At 50.4% G+C, this 15740-nt stretch overlaps 1 protein-coding gene across 1 annotated transcript in view; it reads left to right on the forward strand.

Moving 5' to 3' along the window:
* The window catches only part of nrg2a (neuregulin 2a), a 39373-nt gene extending 23859 nt beyond the window's left edge, over window positions 1-15514 (forward strand). Inside the window, exons 4-11 of the mRNA XM_011611608.2 lie at window positions 1416-1536; window positions 4233-4291; window positions 6361-6384; window positions 7741-7843; window positions 7931-8054; window positions 8145-8272; window positions 8487-8708; window positions 11533-15514. Of these exons, the coding sequence (XP_011609910.1) occupies window positions 1416-1536; window positions 4233-4291; window positions 6361-6384; window positions 7741-7843; window positions 7931-8054; window positions 8145-8272; window positions 8487-8708; window positions 11533-12187 (1436 nt within the window). The 3' untranslated portion in view covers window positions 12188-15514. The remainder of the gene's footprint in view (window positions 1-1415; window positions 1537-4232; window positions 4292-6360; window positions 6385-7740; window positions 7844-7930; window positions 8055-8144; window positions 8273-8486; window positions 8709-11532) is intronic.
* The last annotated feature ends 226 nt before the right edge of the window (window positions 15515-15740 follow it).

Raw genomic sequence — 15740 nt, forward strand, 5'->3', positions numbered from 1 at the left:
GTTAATCACTGCTTGCTCTCTTTGGGGCGGAGCCATGCTGATATGGGTTCCTCCAAGTTTTAGCCACATGATGAGATCACAATATTGGTCAAGTACCGGTGATAACAGCACTGGGGGGGAAAAGGTCGTTTAAAAAAGAAAAGACGTAAAAAAGAATATAGGTTTCAAGACTTGAGCGAGGCCTTCCAAATCCCGACGTATTTGAACCAGCACATACCGTTGGAAGCAGAGCGCGTTGGAGTGATAGGCCTTTTAAATCACTTTTATGGAACCTCAGCAGAACAATAATGTGACAGCTTATGTCTCAACCCCGAATATATTACTGTTTGAACTCGCCAAAAAAGATAGGACAGTTATCAATCACGGCGCAAGTCTGATTGAAGTGGCTGCAGATTCATGCCTGGATGGATGTTTGTAATACTTTTGTGTCTCCCTCGAGAACCACTTGAATGGAAGCCCACAGCAGCATTGAGGGGGGAGATTTCGATAAATATCTGGACAATGTTTGAAATCGGACAGTAACACAGTAGCTTTTCTGCAGAGTGCTGACATCCCATTGTGGAAATAAATTACGTTTCCTGGCAAACAACCGGCCTCATTTTGCAGTTTTAGCTATTAGCCGCGGCGGCGCAGCCAAAGCTTAATTGTGTTCCCGAGCAAGGCCGACACGTCTGTCAAACCGACCTCTGCCGTAACAAATGGGAGTTGCGAAATCCAGGCGGGGCTGAGAACAGAGCCAGGTGAGTCCAGTCCTGGGGCAACAGAATGTCAGACCATTCTGCATCACATGACCGCTGAGGTTGGAGCGCCGGCCCTCCGAGGCGGAATTTCTATCCCTGCTAACAGACTGTCAGACTCAATCAACGCGCTAATGGCGCCTGACAGCAGCTACATGGTTGCAATCACGCGTCGACATCCGACGTGCGAGGCCGGCTCCGCCCCTCTCAGCGCACGCCTTCCTCCGGACGATCCCGTTGTCGTACGCTGGGTCTATCCCAAACACATTACCGCGACTCGCATCTCGGGGATTAAACACAGCGACGTGACATTTCAGGCTGTTCCAAGGACCCGAGTCAACACATAAACAACTCCTACGCCCTGTCAGGCAAATTTATCTCTGCCCGTAGAGCTTCTTCAGATCATCTCAACACTGCGTAGAGACACAATTACATGCGTGGATGGGGCCTAAGAGATCTAACGGAAGCCAGAGTCTATAAAAGCGCAGGATTACGTATCATTGGCGACATCCGTAGGCGATACGTTACTTAATAGCTCTACTTGTTGGTCCCAGGCAGGGGCGCTGTAGGGGGCGCCGTAGAACCTCAAAGAAGGGTCCGGCAGAGGGGAAACTGCCCGCGATTAGTGAAGCAGAATTGATGCTAATTGTGGCTTGTCTGTGATTTGTGTCCTTTCAGTGACCACGACGCTAGCGACAGGCTCAGGCCACGCCAGGAAATGCAACGACACAGAGAAGGCCTACTGCGTGAACGGCGGCGAATGTTACTTCATACACGGTATAGATCGACTCTCCTGCAAGTGAGTTCCTGCTCCAGTTCCTCTGGTTGTGACGTCCCTCAACATCCTGTCCTCTGCTTCCCAGCTGTTTGCCCCCCCCCCCCCTGCCAGGCCGCCCAGCTGCCCACCTGTTGTGTATTTTAGCCCTAATAATGAAGCGCTCATCCTTTTAAGTCATGTTTGGTGTACAGGAGGCCTGCACCTTAAAAGCCTTTTCAAAATGTCATGAGTCACTGGTTTAGTATAGTGAGTAAATATTTAGGCCTGTTAGAGGCCCCCAGTGAGGTAAATAGAATCTTTGCTTACATTTGAGGTCCTTGGCAGAGAAGATCAAGACCGGTGTGTAAAAGCACGCCGGGGGAAACATGCGTCTCAGCCTTTTCGGGGCCAAAACAGGTTGACACGATGAGAGAAACAAGCTTTTATTTAACTCCGGCGCTCTGGCGTTGGTTTGTGTTCACCCACCGTTTCTTGGAATGGTGATCAGGTGGGGTCATCACATAAAATAAACAGGTTCCCTCCTCGTGTTTTTGAACCCGGCGGAGGTGCGTTAGTCAGTTGTGACATTATAAACAGGCTTTTATCACTATAACCTCCGCTCTGATGTAAACAGCTGTTTCAGAAGAAATGCCACATGCTTAAATGTTCCTTCTCATGTCCGATTAATGTGTTTACTTTCAAAAAAACTGCTGTTGAGAACCATTTCAAGTGAGTAAAAGTAAGAGATGTGGTTAGATGACACTTTTCGGTACAGTTTTCAGTAGAAAAGGCTGAGACCATGGACTGTGTGGTGTTACGGACTATAATAACATAATATTTGCCCTGTATTACACGTTAATAATGAATTATTCGGACATTATTCCCGGGTGTTCTGCCGCCCTTCCACCACTGAAGAAGAAACAGGGAGGACGCGGCTGTTACGACCATTCACGATGCTGTGTACAAACCAGAGGTGGTGGGGGGGGGGCCTGGGGGGGGGCACGAGTCCAGGAAAAAGTTGGTTAACGCCGCGGCGAATGCTAGCAGGGATTAGCCTCGCCGCGGCCCTCTGGCCTCGCAGGCGTGGCCTCGCTAATTTTGAGATTGACCCCTCGAGCGAGTGGCTCCAGCGACTTCCCCTCAACGTGCCGCCGGACGCTCGACGGCGGCGGCGGCGCGGGGGACGTCCGCGCGCCGGGCGGATTCCTAAATGATTTAAGGAGCGTTTATCTGGCAGCGTCCAGCCAAGTTTCCTCGGTGTAGGTGGCGCGGTCCGCCAGTTAAACGCCATCGCTCAGGATGGGAAATTTAACGCTGACCGTTATGGCGCTCCTGGGAGGCGTTGTGTGGAACCAGTAAATCAGGAGCGATGACCTTTGTTGGATTAGCGTTCGACTTGTGACTGGGAGTGGAATGTGGTGCCCTTAAAAGACAAACCGCTCATCCTAATGGGATTCTAATGAGGAAAAATGGTTCGGCCCAACATCCTTAATGGCGATGACACGCCACTCTGTCTTCATTTGCGGGAGCGTAAAGACACGACGGGTAATGACTTGTTTTTCAAAGCAAAACCAAAGAGAGTTTTTTCCGGTTCTGAAAAGTTCCACATTTATTCCCGTCGAGGTGGAAATATAAATTCGGGGGTTTCATTTCCTCCTGATTCGACTACTTCATGACTCACTGTCCGATGAGAACGGTTATAAAACTGTCACATTTGCAGGTTATGAACACAGTTTCCAGGCTCCCCACAGGCTCCGGGCGGGGGGGGGGGGGGGGGCAGGGAAAGGTTCTACCCCAATTTCAGGCATTTATTGATCACAGCCAAAGCCATGGATTCCTTTTATTTTTAGTCTTTTTGTTCCATGTTCTTCCATGTTTCTGTCATCTCCAGAAGAGAACCTCACACATTAGTTCTAACGTTCCGTTTCTGTCGACTTTACTCAAGCGTCTTTTTTTTAGACCGGTATTCTTTCCATAATTGCCTTTAACTCAGAATTGTGACCATAAAGCTGTGAAGGTAGAGTTGATCTCAGTGGGACGAGCCACAATCTTGGCTTGATTCCGTCACCGTGGCGATAAGGGGACACAGCCGGACTGCTCCTCTTACAGGAAACACGGCTCCATGCTTCCTGGCTAAAGCTAGCTATAGCTACCAATGTTAGCGAACCCCCCCCCACCAGTGGGTTTCTATGACTTTATCTGGATGTGTAAAGGTGGCGATGACGTCTTGTCTCACTCGTTTTGTGTAACACTTGTCTGCTCCTTCCCAGATGTCCAGGCGGATACTTCGGCCCTCGATGCTTACAGACGCAGCCGCTGCGGTTGTACATGCACAATCCTTTCAAAAGTATGTCCCCTTGCTTCGAGCAGCAGAGAACAGAGACACTGGATTCCCTCTGTGGAGCCCTGCTGCCCCTCTTCCTCCTCCCCAGCTCCTCTTCCTCTTTCTCCTCCTTTTTCTCAGGTCGTCACCCAACCAGACGCGCACTGTGCACATCGTGGTGTCATCATAGGAACACTCTGCTTCTACTGTCTGCAGTTATTCTGTTGGTCTAATTCCATGTCCTTCTCTCTCTCTCTCTCTCTCTCTCTCTCTCTCTCTTCCTTCTTCCTCATGCACACTCTCCTTTTCACTCCACCCTCGATCCCTCTCTCTCCCGATGACCTCCTTCTCACTCCTCCACCCTCCTCCACCACCTCCTCCCTCTCTTTTTGTGGCTTTTCTTTCTCCCCATCAGGTGTCCCAATGACTTTACTGGTGATCGCTGTCAAACCTACGTTATGGCCAGTTTCTACCGTATGTCAATTCCCTCTTCTGACACTCCGTCAAATGGGTCCTTGTCCCGTGTGCATGTGTGTGGCGCGCATGATCTGTCGATCAGTGACCGGTTAGTGGCGCCGCTTCAGGGTGGCTGGCATGTGCACCCTTTAACCGAAGCGGCGTGCTGCACGTGCGCTCGGAGACCATGTGATCGTGTGTTTGATGAGCACGTGGGAATTCTTCCTAAATGTCAGTTTGCACAGTTAGCTGCATGTGAGCGCTGGTGGCTAAACATTGACTAAAACCCACCTTAAGCTGGTTACTAATGATGTTTACTCAGTCAGCCGCAAACAAAAGCACGTTTGATCCGATTAGAGCTGATGGATGAAAAAGCCAGACGTGCACGATTAATATCAACTAATCGGCATGAGCAGCGATTGAAAGGTTCAACAGTGAGGCCGATAAGGGAATGTTTGTCCAGAGTGTGGCGGCATCCGACCAGCAGTTAATGGTTGACTGCACGGACGCGGGAGCATTCACGCCGCCGGGAACCGAGCGGAGACGGAAGCAGCGGCGAAACGGTGCCGTGAAGGCAGAGTCGGGCGCCCCCCCCCGCCCCCCCCATCGGGCGCCGCGGGATGACTTGAGCTTCTGTGGAACCCAAAACCTGCAGCCTCGGTTCCGCGCGCCCACCTTCAGGCTAACGACCCCGATTTAGCGCGAAAAACGAAGGATGCTAACGGCAAATAATCTCCTGCAGCTTCTTCCACTGTAACTGAGCACGCAGCATGTCCGTGCACGCCCACGTGGATGCGGCTCATTCTTAGCAAGGTCGAGGACGATCTGAAGCCGGCGGCGGCCTCCTCCTTGGAACTGATAGCACAGACGCAGCCCGCTCTCTCCCCCCCACCCCACCCCCCCCTGTGCTCGGGGGTTTTGGCGGCGGTGCGTGGGTGTGGGCGTGGGCGTGCTCTCCCCCCCCCGCGCTCACCCACTTTTCCTGCTTAACCCCGCACAGCTGTGCGACTGCATCAGGAACGGCGCTCATTTCCAGTTCTCGTCCAGACGCCTGAACCGGGCTTTGATTTCCCAGTCGACAGGCGGCGCGCTCGCCCCCGATTTGTCGGAGCAAACGTTTAATTTACTGCCGCGGAGCTGCGCCAGCAACATGTACGAGATTAACGGGAGTATCGGCGAGGAACTCGCAGGTGGACGTCGTAATTGCTCGTTCCCAAACGTCTGACCCGTCTGTGACCTCGCGTACGACCGGCCACATTACGCTCAGACCTCTGTAATGGCCCCAATTTCATTTTCCAGCAAAAAGAATAAATCACGCTTTATCTCAAAGAGCCAGCACATGTGCACACACGCACACGTGCGCGCGCGTCCATTCCAGAGTGGAAGACCCACCTCCCGGAGCGGCGCCTCCCATTCCCAGGAGACGCCAGCGGGAAGGGGTGGAATGGCTCCCGCTGCTCCGCCATAAGGGCCCGGCTTAGCGAGAGCATGTTGTCATAAGAGCAGCTGGGTCAGAGCGGCCCGGACGCACCTGATTGGTGAAGCCTCCCCGTGGCGACACGCGATACAGGCGCCCCGTCATTTTTCGAACTGGGCGCCGTTCTAACGCCACTGTGCAAATAGGCTCCCTTCAACTTGTCTGCTCATGCGATGGGTGTGTTCGGGCGCTGAGGGCTTCGCATTTTTAGCATGCAGAGGTCTGAAAGCACAGCTAATCTCTGCTGATGATGCATGTTTCCGCTGCGGAACAGCTAGCCCCCTTCATTTCTCTTATTATGACATTTTGTTGGGTTGCGTCAGGAAATGACCTCATCCCGACCCGAAGCTTGTTTCGTAAGAGCCACTCGGCCGACGCTCGGTGCCCGTTTTGATCGAGTTAAGGACAAGTTGAATCCGACTCACCGTCGTTGTAGTTTGGTTTGGTCCTTGTGCCGTGTTTGAATGTGCATGCTAACGTGCTGGTGTCCCGTCATTAACACTGTCAATGGCTATTTTGGGTTGCTCCACTGTTCACTACAAGGTGCCACTTTTCTTAATCTGGTCTTTCTTTTTGTTTTCTTCCGACTGTCAACCCTCTGCCCCGGCAGAGCATCTTGGGATTGAGTTTATGGGTATGGAACCATCCGTTTTGCTTCTCCATCCTAGCGTAGCAACTAAACAGTTGACTTGCTCCCGCCCCCCTCCCCCCTCCCCCGGCGTGACCCGCCGATCCTATTAATCCTCGATTAACCGATCAATCGATCGACTGTAACTCATCGTGATCGCCCCTCAGTCCGTGCGACCGAACCGCCATCGAGCATCATTAACATGGATGTCATGGAAACACGACCGAAGCTAACCGAGTTTCCGTCTTACTCACTTCATCGTTTTGTTCCTTGTTTTTTTTTTTTTTTCCCCGATCCCTCATTCCATCTGTAACAAGCATGATGTATCATGTTTGTAGCTGCCAGAGATTTCAGTTTCCAGCTCTGTCTGTCCAATTCAAAGTCCTCCCCTTTGACATGCCAAATCTTTTGGTTTTTGAAATTTACTGTACGTGTCATCTCGTCCGTGTTTCTTGCATCGCTCTCTCCACCTGTCCATCCCGTAGCCGAGACCTGACTTTGAAGTTTGAATTATAATCTGTGTTCCTGCTTTCAATTACCTCTCATTGAATAGATGTTGCAACGTGAGCATGCGACGCTATATTTAGAACGCGCGGCCGCGTCTTTCTCCCGTCTGCTGCTGTTTCTTCTTCTTCTCTTTTATTCACGTCTCTTTTCCTGCCACCTTTTCCAGAAAAGGGTTTTGGGGGGATGAGGTTGTGGAACGATGGACCAGAATTGTGTAATTTTATGAACACTCTTCATGGTTTCAGTATGCCAATGCTAACATGCTAACGCTAAATGACAGAAAGCCATTCTAGTTTAGCACAAACCTCGGCCTCCTCCAAACTCTCTTCTGGAAAAGGAAAAAGAAGCATCAGTCTGTGATTGTGTCTCATTTAATCAGTAAACTGCTCAAATATTTTAAAGCTAGATGTTATTTTCATTGCTAAATACCTGAGTGTATGAAGACTTCCGCTACTTTCCTCAGATTAGCACCAGAACAGGCTACTTATAGCCATTTTGCACCTTCCAAAGGTACAAAAATTCCCTGTATGATATAAAAACGTGAAATTATTTAAATTTTCGGAGGTTCCACCTGCTTAATATATCAACGGGCCTGTGCTGGGCCGCACCGTCCCCGCCCACGCCACATTACTGCAGCAGCAGCATCTGGTATCTTCTGTGAGAGGGGACGTTCCAGCAGATTCATTTAGCAGGGATGGAAAACTGAAGCTTCATACGACTCAGCATTTAGTGCCCGGACAGTAGAAGGATAGACGGAGGTTGATGTGGAGAAGGTGCACCTTGGAGCTGCTAACGTTGCTCGTTTGCTTCGCTTCCCCCCTCGTGTGAACGTGTCTGTGGCGGTGATGCTGACAGAGGCAGAGGAGCTCTACCAGAAACGAGTCTTGACAATCACGGGGATTTGTGTGGCCCTGCTGGTGGTGGGCATCGTGTGTGTGGTGGCCTACTGCAAAACCAAGTAAGTCCCTCCGCCCCCCCCCCCCCCCCCCCGGCCCCCACACGTCCTGTGACATTCGCTAATAAAAACGTGCGGTTTTCCATCCAGGAAACAAAGAAAGAAGATGCACAATCACCTGCGACAGAACATGTGTGCAGAACACCCTAATCGGAACCTTGCTAATGGACCCAATCACCCAGGACCAGGCCCGGAGGAGATCCCCATGCTAGATGTGAGTATCTGACAGGACCCGAACATCAAGCAGGACGGGCGCGGCGTTGCTTAATCCCGTCTCCGTGCTTCTCTCCCATGTTCCCAACAGTACATATCAAAGAACATACCCGCCACCGAACGCGTCATACGGCCCGCGACCGAAGGATCCTTCCCGGCCAGCCACGCCTCTTCCAGATCACACAACTCTTCCACGCGAGCCCACTCATCCACTCACAGGTGTGGACGCCGCGCAGAGACCAGGACCCACTCGGGTCCGGCTCAGCACGGCCGCCATTTTGGCCGCCGATGTCATCTTTTTTTTCTTTTTTTAAGATAAAAGGAGTCAAATGTCTGATTTGGGCCCGAATTTGAAACACGCTTTGATTGTGGGCCACTGGGACGCGCTTGGCCGCGCACACGCTAACAACTAATCTTTTCTGAATTTTGTCAGACACGAGGAACGTACGTGGAGCCTGGAACATTCCGACAGCGTCCTCTCTGACTCGCCGGGAATTATGTCATCATCAGTTGGGACCAGTAAATGCAGCAGTCCTGCCTGCGTGGAGGCACGGGCCCGGCGCGCCGCGCACTGCGGCTACGCCGACTCCCACCGGCCCGGCCTGCAGTACGGAGACTCCTTCGACTCGCTGGGGGACTCGCCGCACAGCGACAGGTGGGCGCCTGTTCTCTCTCAGGCATCAAAGGCCGATCGGGTCGCTGACAGACTCAGTGGAAGCAGACGCACAACAGACGCGGTGGCGAAGTCCACAAAGGCAGCGGAGGGGATAAAAAGCCGCTGATTTAGAACCTTCTTGCCTTCGTGAGCGCGATCGTTTATTTAAAAGGAGGCTCGATTACAATTTACACTTCGTTTCATCGTGTTTCTGCCAAAAATCAGCAGCATAAATCCCGACGGAGCGGCAGTCGGAATGGTTCTTGGAATAGACTGCTTAGTGCTGCTTAAAACATAAGTGAGATGGAATTTTCAAACACAATCACACGTATGGAGGGAGGCAACTGGTAGAAGAACAATAACAAACGTGTTGTTATGGTGGAGGGGAAATATCCCGGTGGGCACAATATTGTTCTCCTCTTTTCCCTTTTGACACATTTGAGCGCCGTTTACACGGGAACACCAAATTTTGTAAATTGCACTTTTCATGCCAGGACATTAGTGGGCGCTGTTTCTTCTATGGTGGAATTACACAGAACGTTTCTGCTCAGAGAACAACATGCTTTAATTAAACTGTCTAAACGGGAATCTGGAATGTGACAGAAGTTCAGATGTGATATTAAACCTGTTAACATTTGTATATAATAATATAAAGAGCTACAGATTAGAGAAAACTCGCTCTACAGCACATAAAAGCTCACACAATGACCAAAAGCTAAGTCCTACCCCTGCTGCAGCTCCTGGACAGTGTTCAAAGCTGAAAAGACGATTTAATTAATGCATTTTTTCCTTTATTATGGTGCACAGAGCACGTTGTGTAACCCAGTACATGGGGATCGCTAGCTAAGCTAGCTGATGTTGCAGTTATCTGTCAAACACTGTTGTGTAGGAGGTGGTACTAATACCCCGACTCAGTAGGAGCCTGAGGTTTCTGACAGGCGAAGCTGTGAGGATTAATGGGAAACTGGTTGAGTTGCAGTTACAGTTGCTCTGTTTGCAACGTGGGGAAACCCACATTTCAACACGGTCGTACATAATTCCACACAGAAGGAAGAGCGCTGGCTCCGCTCCTGTGCTCAGGGAAGAATATGGACAAGCCTGTCGGTCCCAGTTGTGGTGGGAATGCCTCAGCTTTGTTGGATTCAAACAAAACGGGTTTCGCTGCGGCGTCCAGCGGCCCGAATCCGCAGGTGCCGTCCTGCCTCTGTGCCGATGTCACATGAGAGCCGAGAGAAAAACACGGGGATCTCCAAACACGAGGCTTTAAGGTAGCGGGAACGCACTTTTACTGGCACAAACCTGCTCCGAAGGAGGGAATAATGGATCAATGATGAGGACGCCGTCCAAACACAGGCGGAGGTTCGTCCCGGCCCGGATCGAGAACATAAAAGTAACAATAATGCGGTTAAATTCCAGCAAGCTGAGCTTCTCAAACAGCACATTGGGCCGCGTTTGAAGGACCCAGCGTCTGAACCGTTGTTGGGTTGTCACAACAAACAGCAGAACCCGCCCGCGTGTGCAGGACGCAGCCATCAAAACTCTGATCCAGAGACCAGACGTGGAAACGAAAACAGGGCGAACCCAAATTCCCAACAGCAGAGGTGTGCGGCGCAGAAGGAAGCGCTGGAACGGCAGGCGCACGCCATGACCTCATTACGGGTGGCTGTACAGGTGCCTGCCTGCCTTTCTGGCTGATGGAGCCGGTGTACAGTTTCAAGTAAACAAGCTCGGGGCCAACCGGAGGCCTGTTCACCATGCTGTGTTTTTAAACCCACCAGCGGGTTCAGCACATTTACAGGCACTTTTACCCGATTCGCGCGCTCGCCGTCGAGGTAAAGTGCAATTTCGGGAATTTATTAGCCCCACGTGTGCGTCACAGCACGTGGAACACGTGTTCACAGGGCAGTTGTAACCAGTTTAGCGACGCAGTCAATAACGGACCGGGCCTCTTGTGCGACCGGGCTCTAATCTGCACATGTGTAACAACAAGCATGTGTGCTAAGTTTGGCCACTGAGCGCTTTCGCAGATGTCGGTTGCGTAACCGTCAGATTTATTCCAGATAACAAGCACCTCTTCCATCACGGCACCGGCTCGTGCGCTCGCGTGCTCGCCGCGGCGGCGGCGACGCGGGAATATCGGCCGCAGCTGGACGAAACAGGCGAATCGAAGTCTCACATAATGAGTCACCGTCAGGTTCATGTATGTTCTAAAATGATGCTCTGCGACTCTGTGGCGTAAATATTTAGCGGGTGTAGATTAGCCGTAGCTTTCGTGGATAATGACGCCCGTGGGGAGATCCAAACAGTCCAAATATGGGTGCCGAGAGGTAAACCCTGGTGGAGGAGGGATAAACAACAGTCCAGACCTGTCAAGATAACCCACAAATAACACCTTTAATCATGACCTTTGACCTGTATTTTATCATTTTTAGTTTTAGCTAAATCCTTGTATACACTCAGCATGTCGATTCAGATGATGACACAATAATTAACCGGAATAAATGATGTCTAAAGTCTAAAATAGCAGCCGGTTGACCAAACCAAGAGGAATGCAAGACCCCTTTTAGTTAAGGTGTTAGCTTGTTCATCAGGTTAGTTCAGAGGTGAAAATCCCCTGAAGATCAGCCAAACTAGATGCCTGAGAACCTCTAAAAGCTCATAATCAACCCGACTGACGTCTTATATGCATTAGTGCAGCTAAAGAAGGGGGCCGAGGGTACAGCCCTGGGGGACACCACTTTGAGGAAGCCATCCCACACGTGCCACCTTCACGTGCTCCTTTTCACGTGCTTCCCTTCTCCGCTCTTCTCCCTGTGTCCCACAGATATGTGTCCGCCCTGACCACACCAGCCCGCCTTTCGCCAGTGGAGTTCCATTATTCCTTGCCCTCGCAGGTGCCTACCTTCCAGATCACGTCCCCCAACGCCAGCCACGCCCTGTCCCTGCCCCCTGCTGTCCACAACCCCTACCCTCTGGAGGACAACCAGCCACTGCTGCGCCGCTACCAGGTGCCGCTCCACGACGCCCAGTACCAGGAGCCCTACCGGCAGCAGCGCCGTACCTACCTGAGCAACAGCAGGGGCAGCCTGCCCTCCAGCCCCTACCAGCTGGCAGAGGAGGAAGACTATGAGACCACCCAAGAGAATCTGTCCTCTCGGGAGCAACCAAAGAGAAGCGGGTCCAGCGGGAATGGCGGCCGTCGCTGGCGGAGATCCAGACTGAACGGCCACGTGGCCCCGCGGGGATACGAGGCATCCCGGGACTACGGGTCCCGGAGCTGCCTAACGGAGAGCGAGTCAGACGAGGACGGTGAGAGCACGCCCTTCCTCAGTATGCAGAACATGAACGCCGAACCCGCCACCATCTACAGGCCGGTGGACACTCGGACTTCGCACCCGTCGGGGCGGCAAAGTGGGAGTTCAAACATGCATACGAGACTGACACACTCACGCTCCAAACCGGACAACACACCCCACTAAAGCGCGGAAGTGAACCGGCAAAATCAATATAGTATAGACCTGCATCTATAAGAAATATTTTTATTTTATATAACTGACAGATATTCTAAACAAATGAAATATTTATTTTCATTTTAGCAAAAGTTGTCTACTAGTTAACAGCAAAGACTTTTTTATAGGGAAAACTCTATTTATATGTACATTTTGATTTACAGCATAAAAAAGATGTGCCAGTTTTTTCACGACATAAAAAATAGAGTAATATTGTGGTGCCTTTTGCTGTACGCCGACGCCGGAGGGCCAGTGGAGGTTTTGTAGTCTTTCTATATGGACGCCTCATTTTTTTATACACATTTAGGTTTCTTTCCCTCTTTGGTTCCCTGTTTTATGTCCAAATTGCATTCTTTGAGGAGTCTAGGCCTGCTGGAGCGTACCACCCCCCCCACACACACACACACACACCATGCCCCGCCCCCGTCCATGCATTGCAATATACATGTGTATGTTTACATTAATACGATTCACCTGTGGGCTTTATGATTTGGGATCTTGCAAATGCAGAGTAGATCCCTTCGGCGGAAGTGAGACGGGGTGAACGTGGGGGGGCGACGGGCCGTGCGCAGGCCCGAGTGTGTGGCCGCGGGTGTGTGTCCGCAGGTGTGTGTCCGCAGGTGTGTGTGAGAGCATGTCGGGCTGCCTGCATGCGTCCGTGGTTGTGAGATGAACTGAACTGTTTGTCGTTAAATCGTGGGTCTCCTGGCGCCTCGGTGTGAGAGGTCCGCCGGGTAGTCGTGCTTTAACCGACCCCCCCCCGCCCCACACACACACACACACACACACACACACACACACAGGTGGACAGGTATGGCCGCCGTAGGCTCATATGTTATGCAGGTCATAGCTTGATGTGTTTACAGCTATTCTGCCCCCCCACCCCCACCCCAGCAGGTGACCCACCCGCTCGTATGTTGTGGCTCCACTTGGCGCCCCAGATGAGGGCAAAACACAAACGGCATCTCTAGCCCCCCCCCTCCCCCCTCCCAGCTCATACTTTAGTGTCCATTTTGTTTATGTGGCCCTTGTCAAAGGCCGCACAGCGTCTCAGGATTTCCACATGTCCAGCCCCCCGCCCCTGCCCCTGCCCCTGCCCCCGCCCCCGCCCCCGCCCATTTCAAGGCCTGGACGCCGCCGTCTCCGGGTCCATCCGTTCCCCAAACACTTCCTGAGAGCTCGACAGAAGGCCAAGTGGACACGGCCGAGAGCGGGACACTCGCGAGACGCTAGAAAGGAATAGCTGTGAAACTCTGGAGGGTCATAAATGCAAAAATATGCAAACTTTATATTTTGCCGTTGATTACTTCATTTTCTAAGAGGTGACTGTAGTGTGTTGTGTGTACAAAAGAACCTCTGTGATGCCTGTAGTGTAGAATGAACTATCATATTTACATGAGTACCTTTCTGAAGCCATTATACAGCCATTAGCCAGTCGTGCTCACGCGCTCACGGCCACCGGACGACTGTGTCACTTCTTCTTTGGTGTTTTAACTTTACATGCACGATCACGTCTGTCCTGGGGTTTTTTTTGTTTTTTTTTACTGCTTTGTCTCGTCGGGAGACGACCTTAGCCGATGAACGCTGATAACTTTAAAAGTGAACAGGGTCAATCTCAACCCCCCCCCCCCATCATGTTACACCACTGAGGGAAAACGTCTAACGTCTGAGTTAAGGAAACGTCCCGATGTCTTCGAAGCGAGTCGACAAACGAACACATTTGATGATGTTTCATGGCCGTCAGGCCAAACGTGTCCTTCTCGTGGGTCTGAAGGAGCCCAGTGATCAAGCTGCCACCCCCACTGCTATATGTTGGATGCACAGATGTATTGTCATAGTTAAAGGTCTTTATTCACTCTTGATTTGCACACATCTCATCGAATCCCTCACCTGAGCGTCGGATTTTCTACGTCCAAAGATGCAACCGAAAGCAGCGCGCCTCCACTTTAAATGCGATGGGATGGTAGCAGGGATGTCCCGCCCTCTCTTCGCTTTTAATTTTGTGAGCCCCCCCCCCCCACACACACACACACACATACCCATCCATCTCAGCCTGACCCTGACACCTCTCCCATACCCCCTGACACAGCCCCCCGCTTGAGATATTTGGAACACCTCCCTTCTGCATGTCCTTGTGGTCACGGTTAGATGGGTGCATGGTTTAAAACGAAAAAAAAAGAGGAAAACAAGAGAAAAAAGCTGCAGACAATTCTTTTCCAGTCAGTGAAAGTGTATTTCATTTAACATTCAGCAATAAAAGAGATCCTTTACCCCATGTCATCCCTGAAATATGCTAGAATAAAGGAAACAATGCGAGATTGTCATAGATTGTAAAATAAAATGAAAAATGAATCCACCTGTTCATATGAGAAAATAAATCTCTATTCATATCATATTTATGAGGTATTTATTTATTTCTTTACCTCTTATCTTCTTAGAACACACGAATGCACAATTAAAATGGCGTGTGTGTGTGTGTGTGTGTGTGTCTTGTTTAATAAGATGTTTGAGCGTTTGTAGATTTTACATTGCTATTCTGCTAAAGCTGGTGCAGTTAAAATAACAAACACATATAAAAGGCTAAGTACAAAACTTCAATCTGCTTCAGGATAAGTTATTCTCATTGTGCAGGAGGTGTCTGAACAGTCAGTCGAGCACGGTCGTGCATCACCGTTTGCATCCTGCTGACAGACATTTTGCTTCATTTACGCGTTTCCCTAAATTCGCCACTAGGTGGCAGCACAGCAACATTTACAGGTAGGACGTCACGAGGGTCTTTCGGCTCAGCCCGCGTTGTCCTGGCAACACACGCTAGAAAATTATTTAATAGAAACACACGGTTTAGCATTAATGACACAGTAACTTTACTATTTGTAGTTCTAAATTGTATATGCAAGAGGAAGGATGTCAAATCCACATCATTATTTGTCACACTAACAGCATCTTTATGTCATCATATTAAATTATACCTTGAAATGAATCTCCTGCCCACTAGCAGCTAAATAAAATGTGCATTTCTCTAAGCTAGTGGGCAGACGGAATTCACCAACAAAGAAGACTGAATTTGACTCAGTTTGTAAATTCTGTATTTGTCTCATACCTCTGCAAATGGAAATGAATGATTTCTCACAGGCTGCTGCTGTGACACCAACCAGACTGTACAGACGAGAGTTTAGTGCTGTCCTACATAAAGAGCGGCGTTGATTTCACACAAAACCGGCGGGAAAATCAAAACCGCAGTTATTCCTCAGACTGAATCATATATGAGTTCACTTGCAATAAAAGCATCATACGCCTCATCGTCGTCGGACTGTTGTTTTCCATTAGGAGCTCTTCCTCTTATGGATGGATGGATGGATGGATGGATGGATGGATGGATGGATGGATGGATGGATGGATGGATGGATGGATGGATGGATGGATGGATGGATGGATGGATAGATAGATAGATAGATAGATAGATAGATAGATAGATAGATAGATAGATAGATAGATAGATAGATAGATAGATAGATAGATAGAT

Source organism: Takifugu rubripes, chromosome 15 (genome assembly GCF_901000725.2).
Source record: "Takifugu rubripes chromosome 15, fTakRub1.2, whole genome shotgun sequence".
Classification (NCBI taxonomy): domain Eukaryota; kingdom Metazoa; phylum Chordata; class Actinopteri; order Tetraodontiformes; family Tetraodontidae; genus Takifugu; species Takifugu rubripes.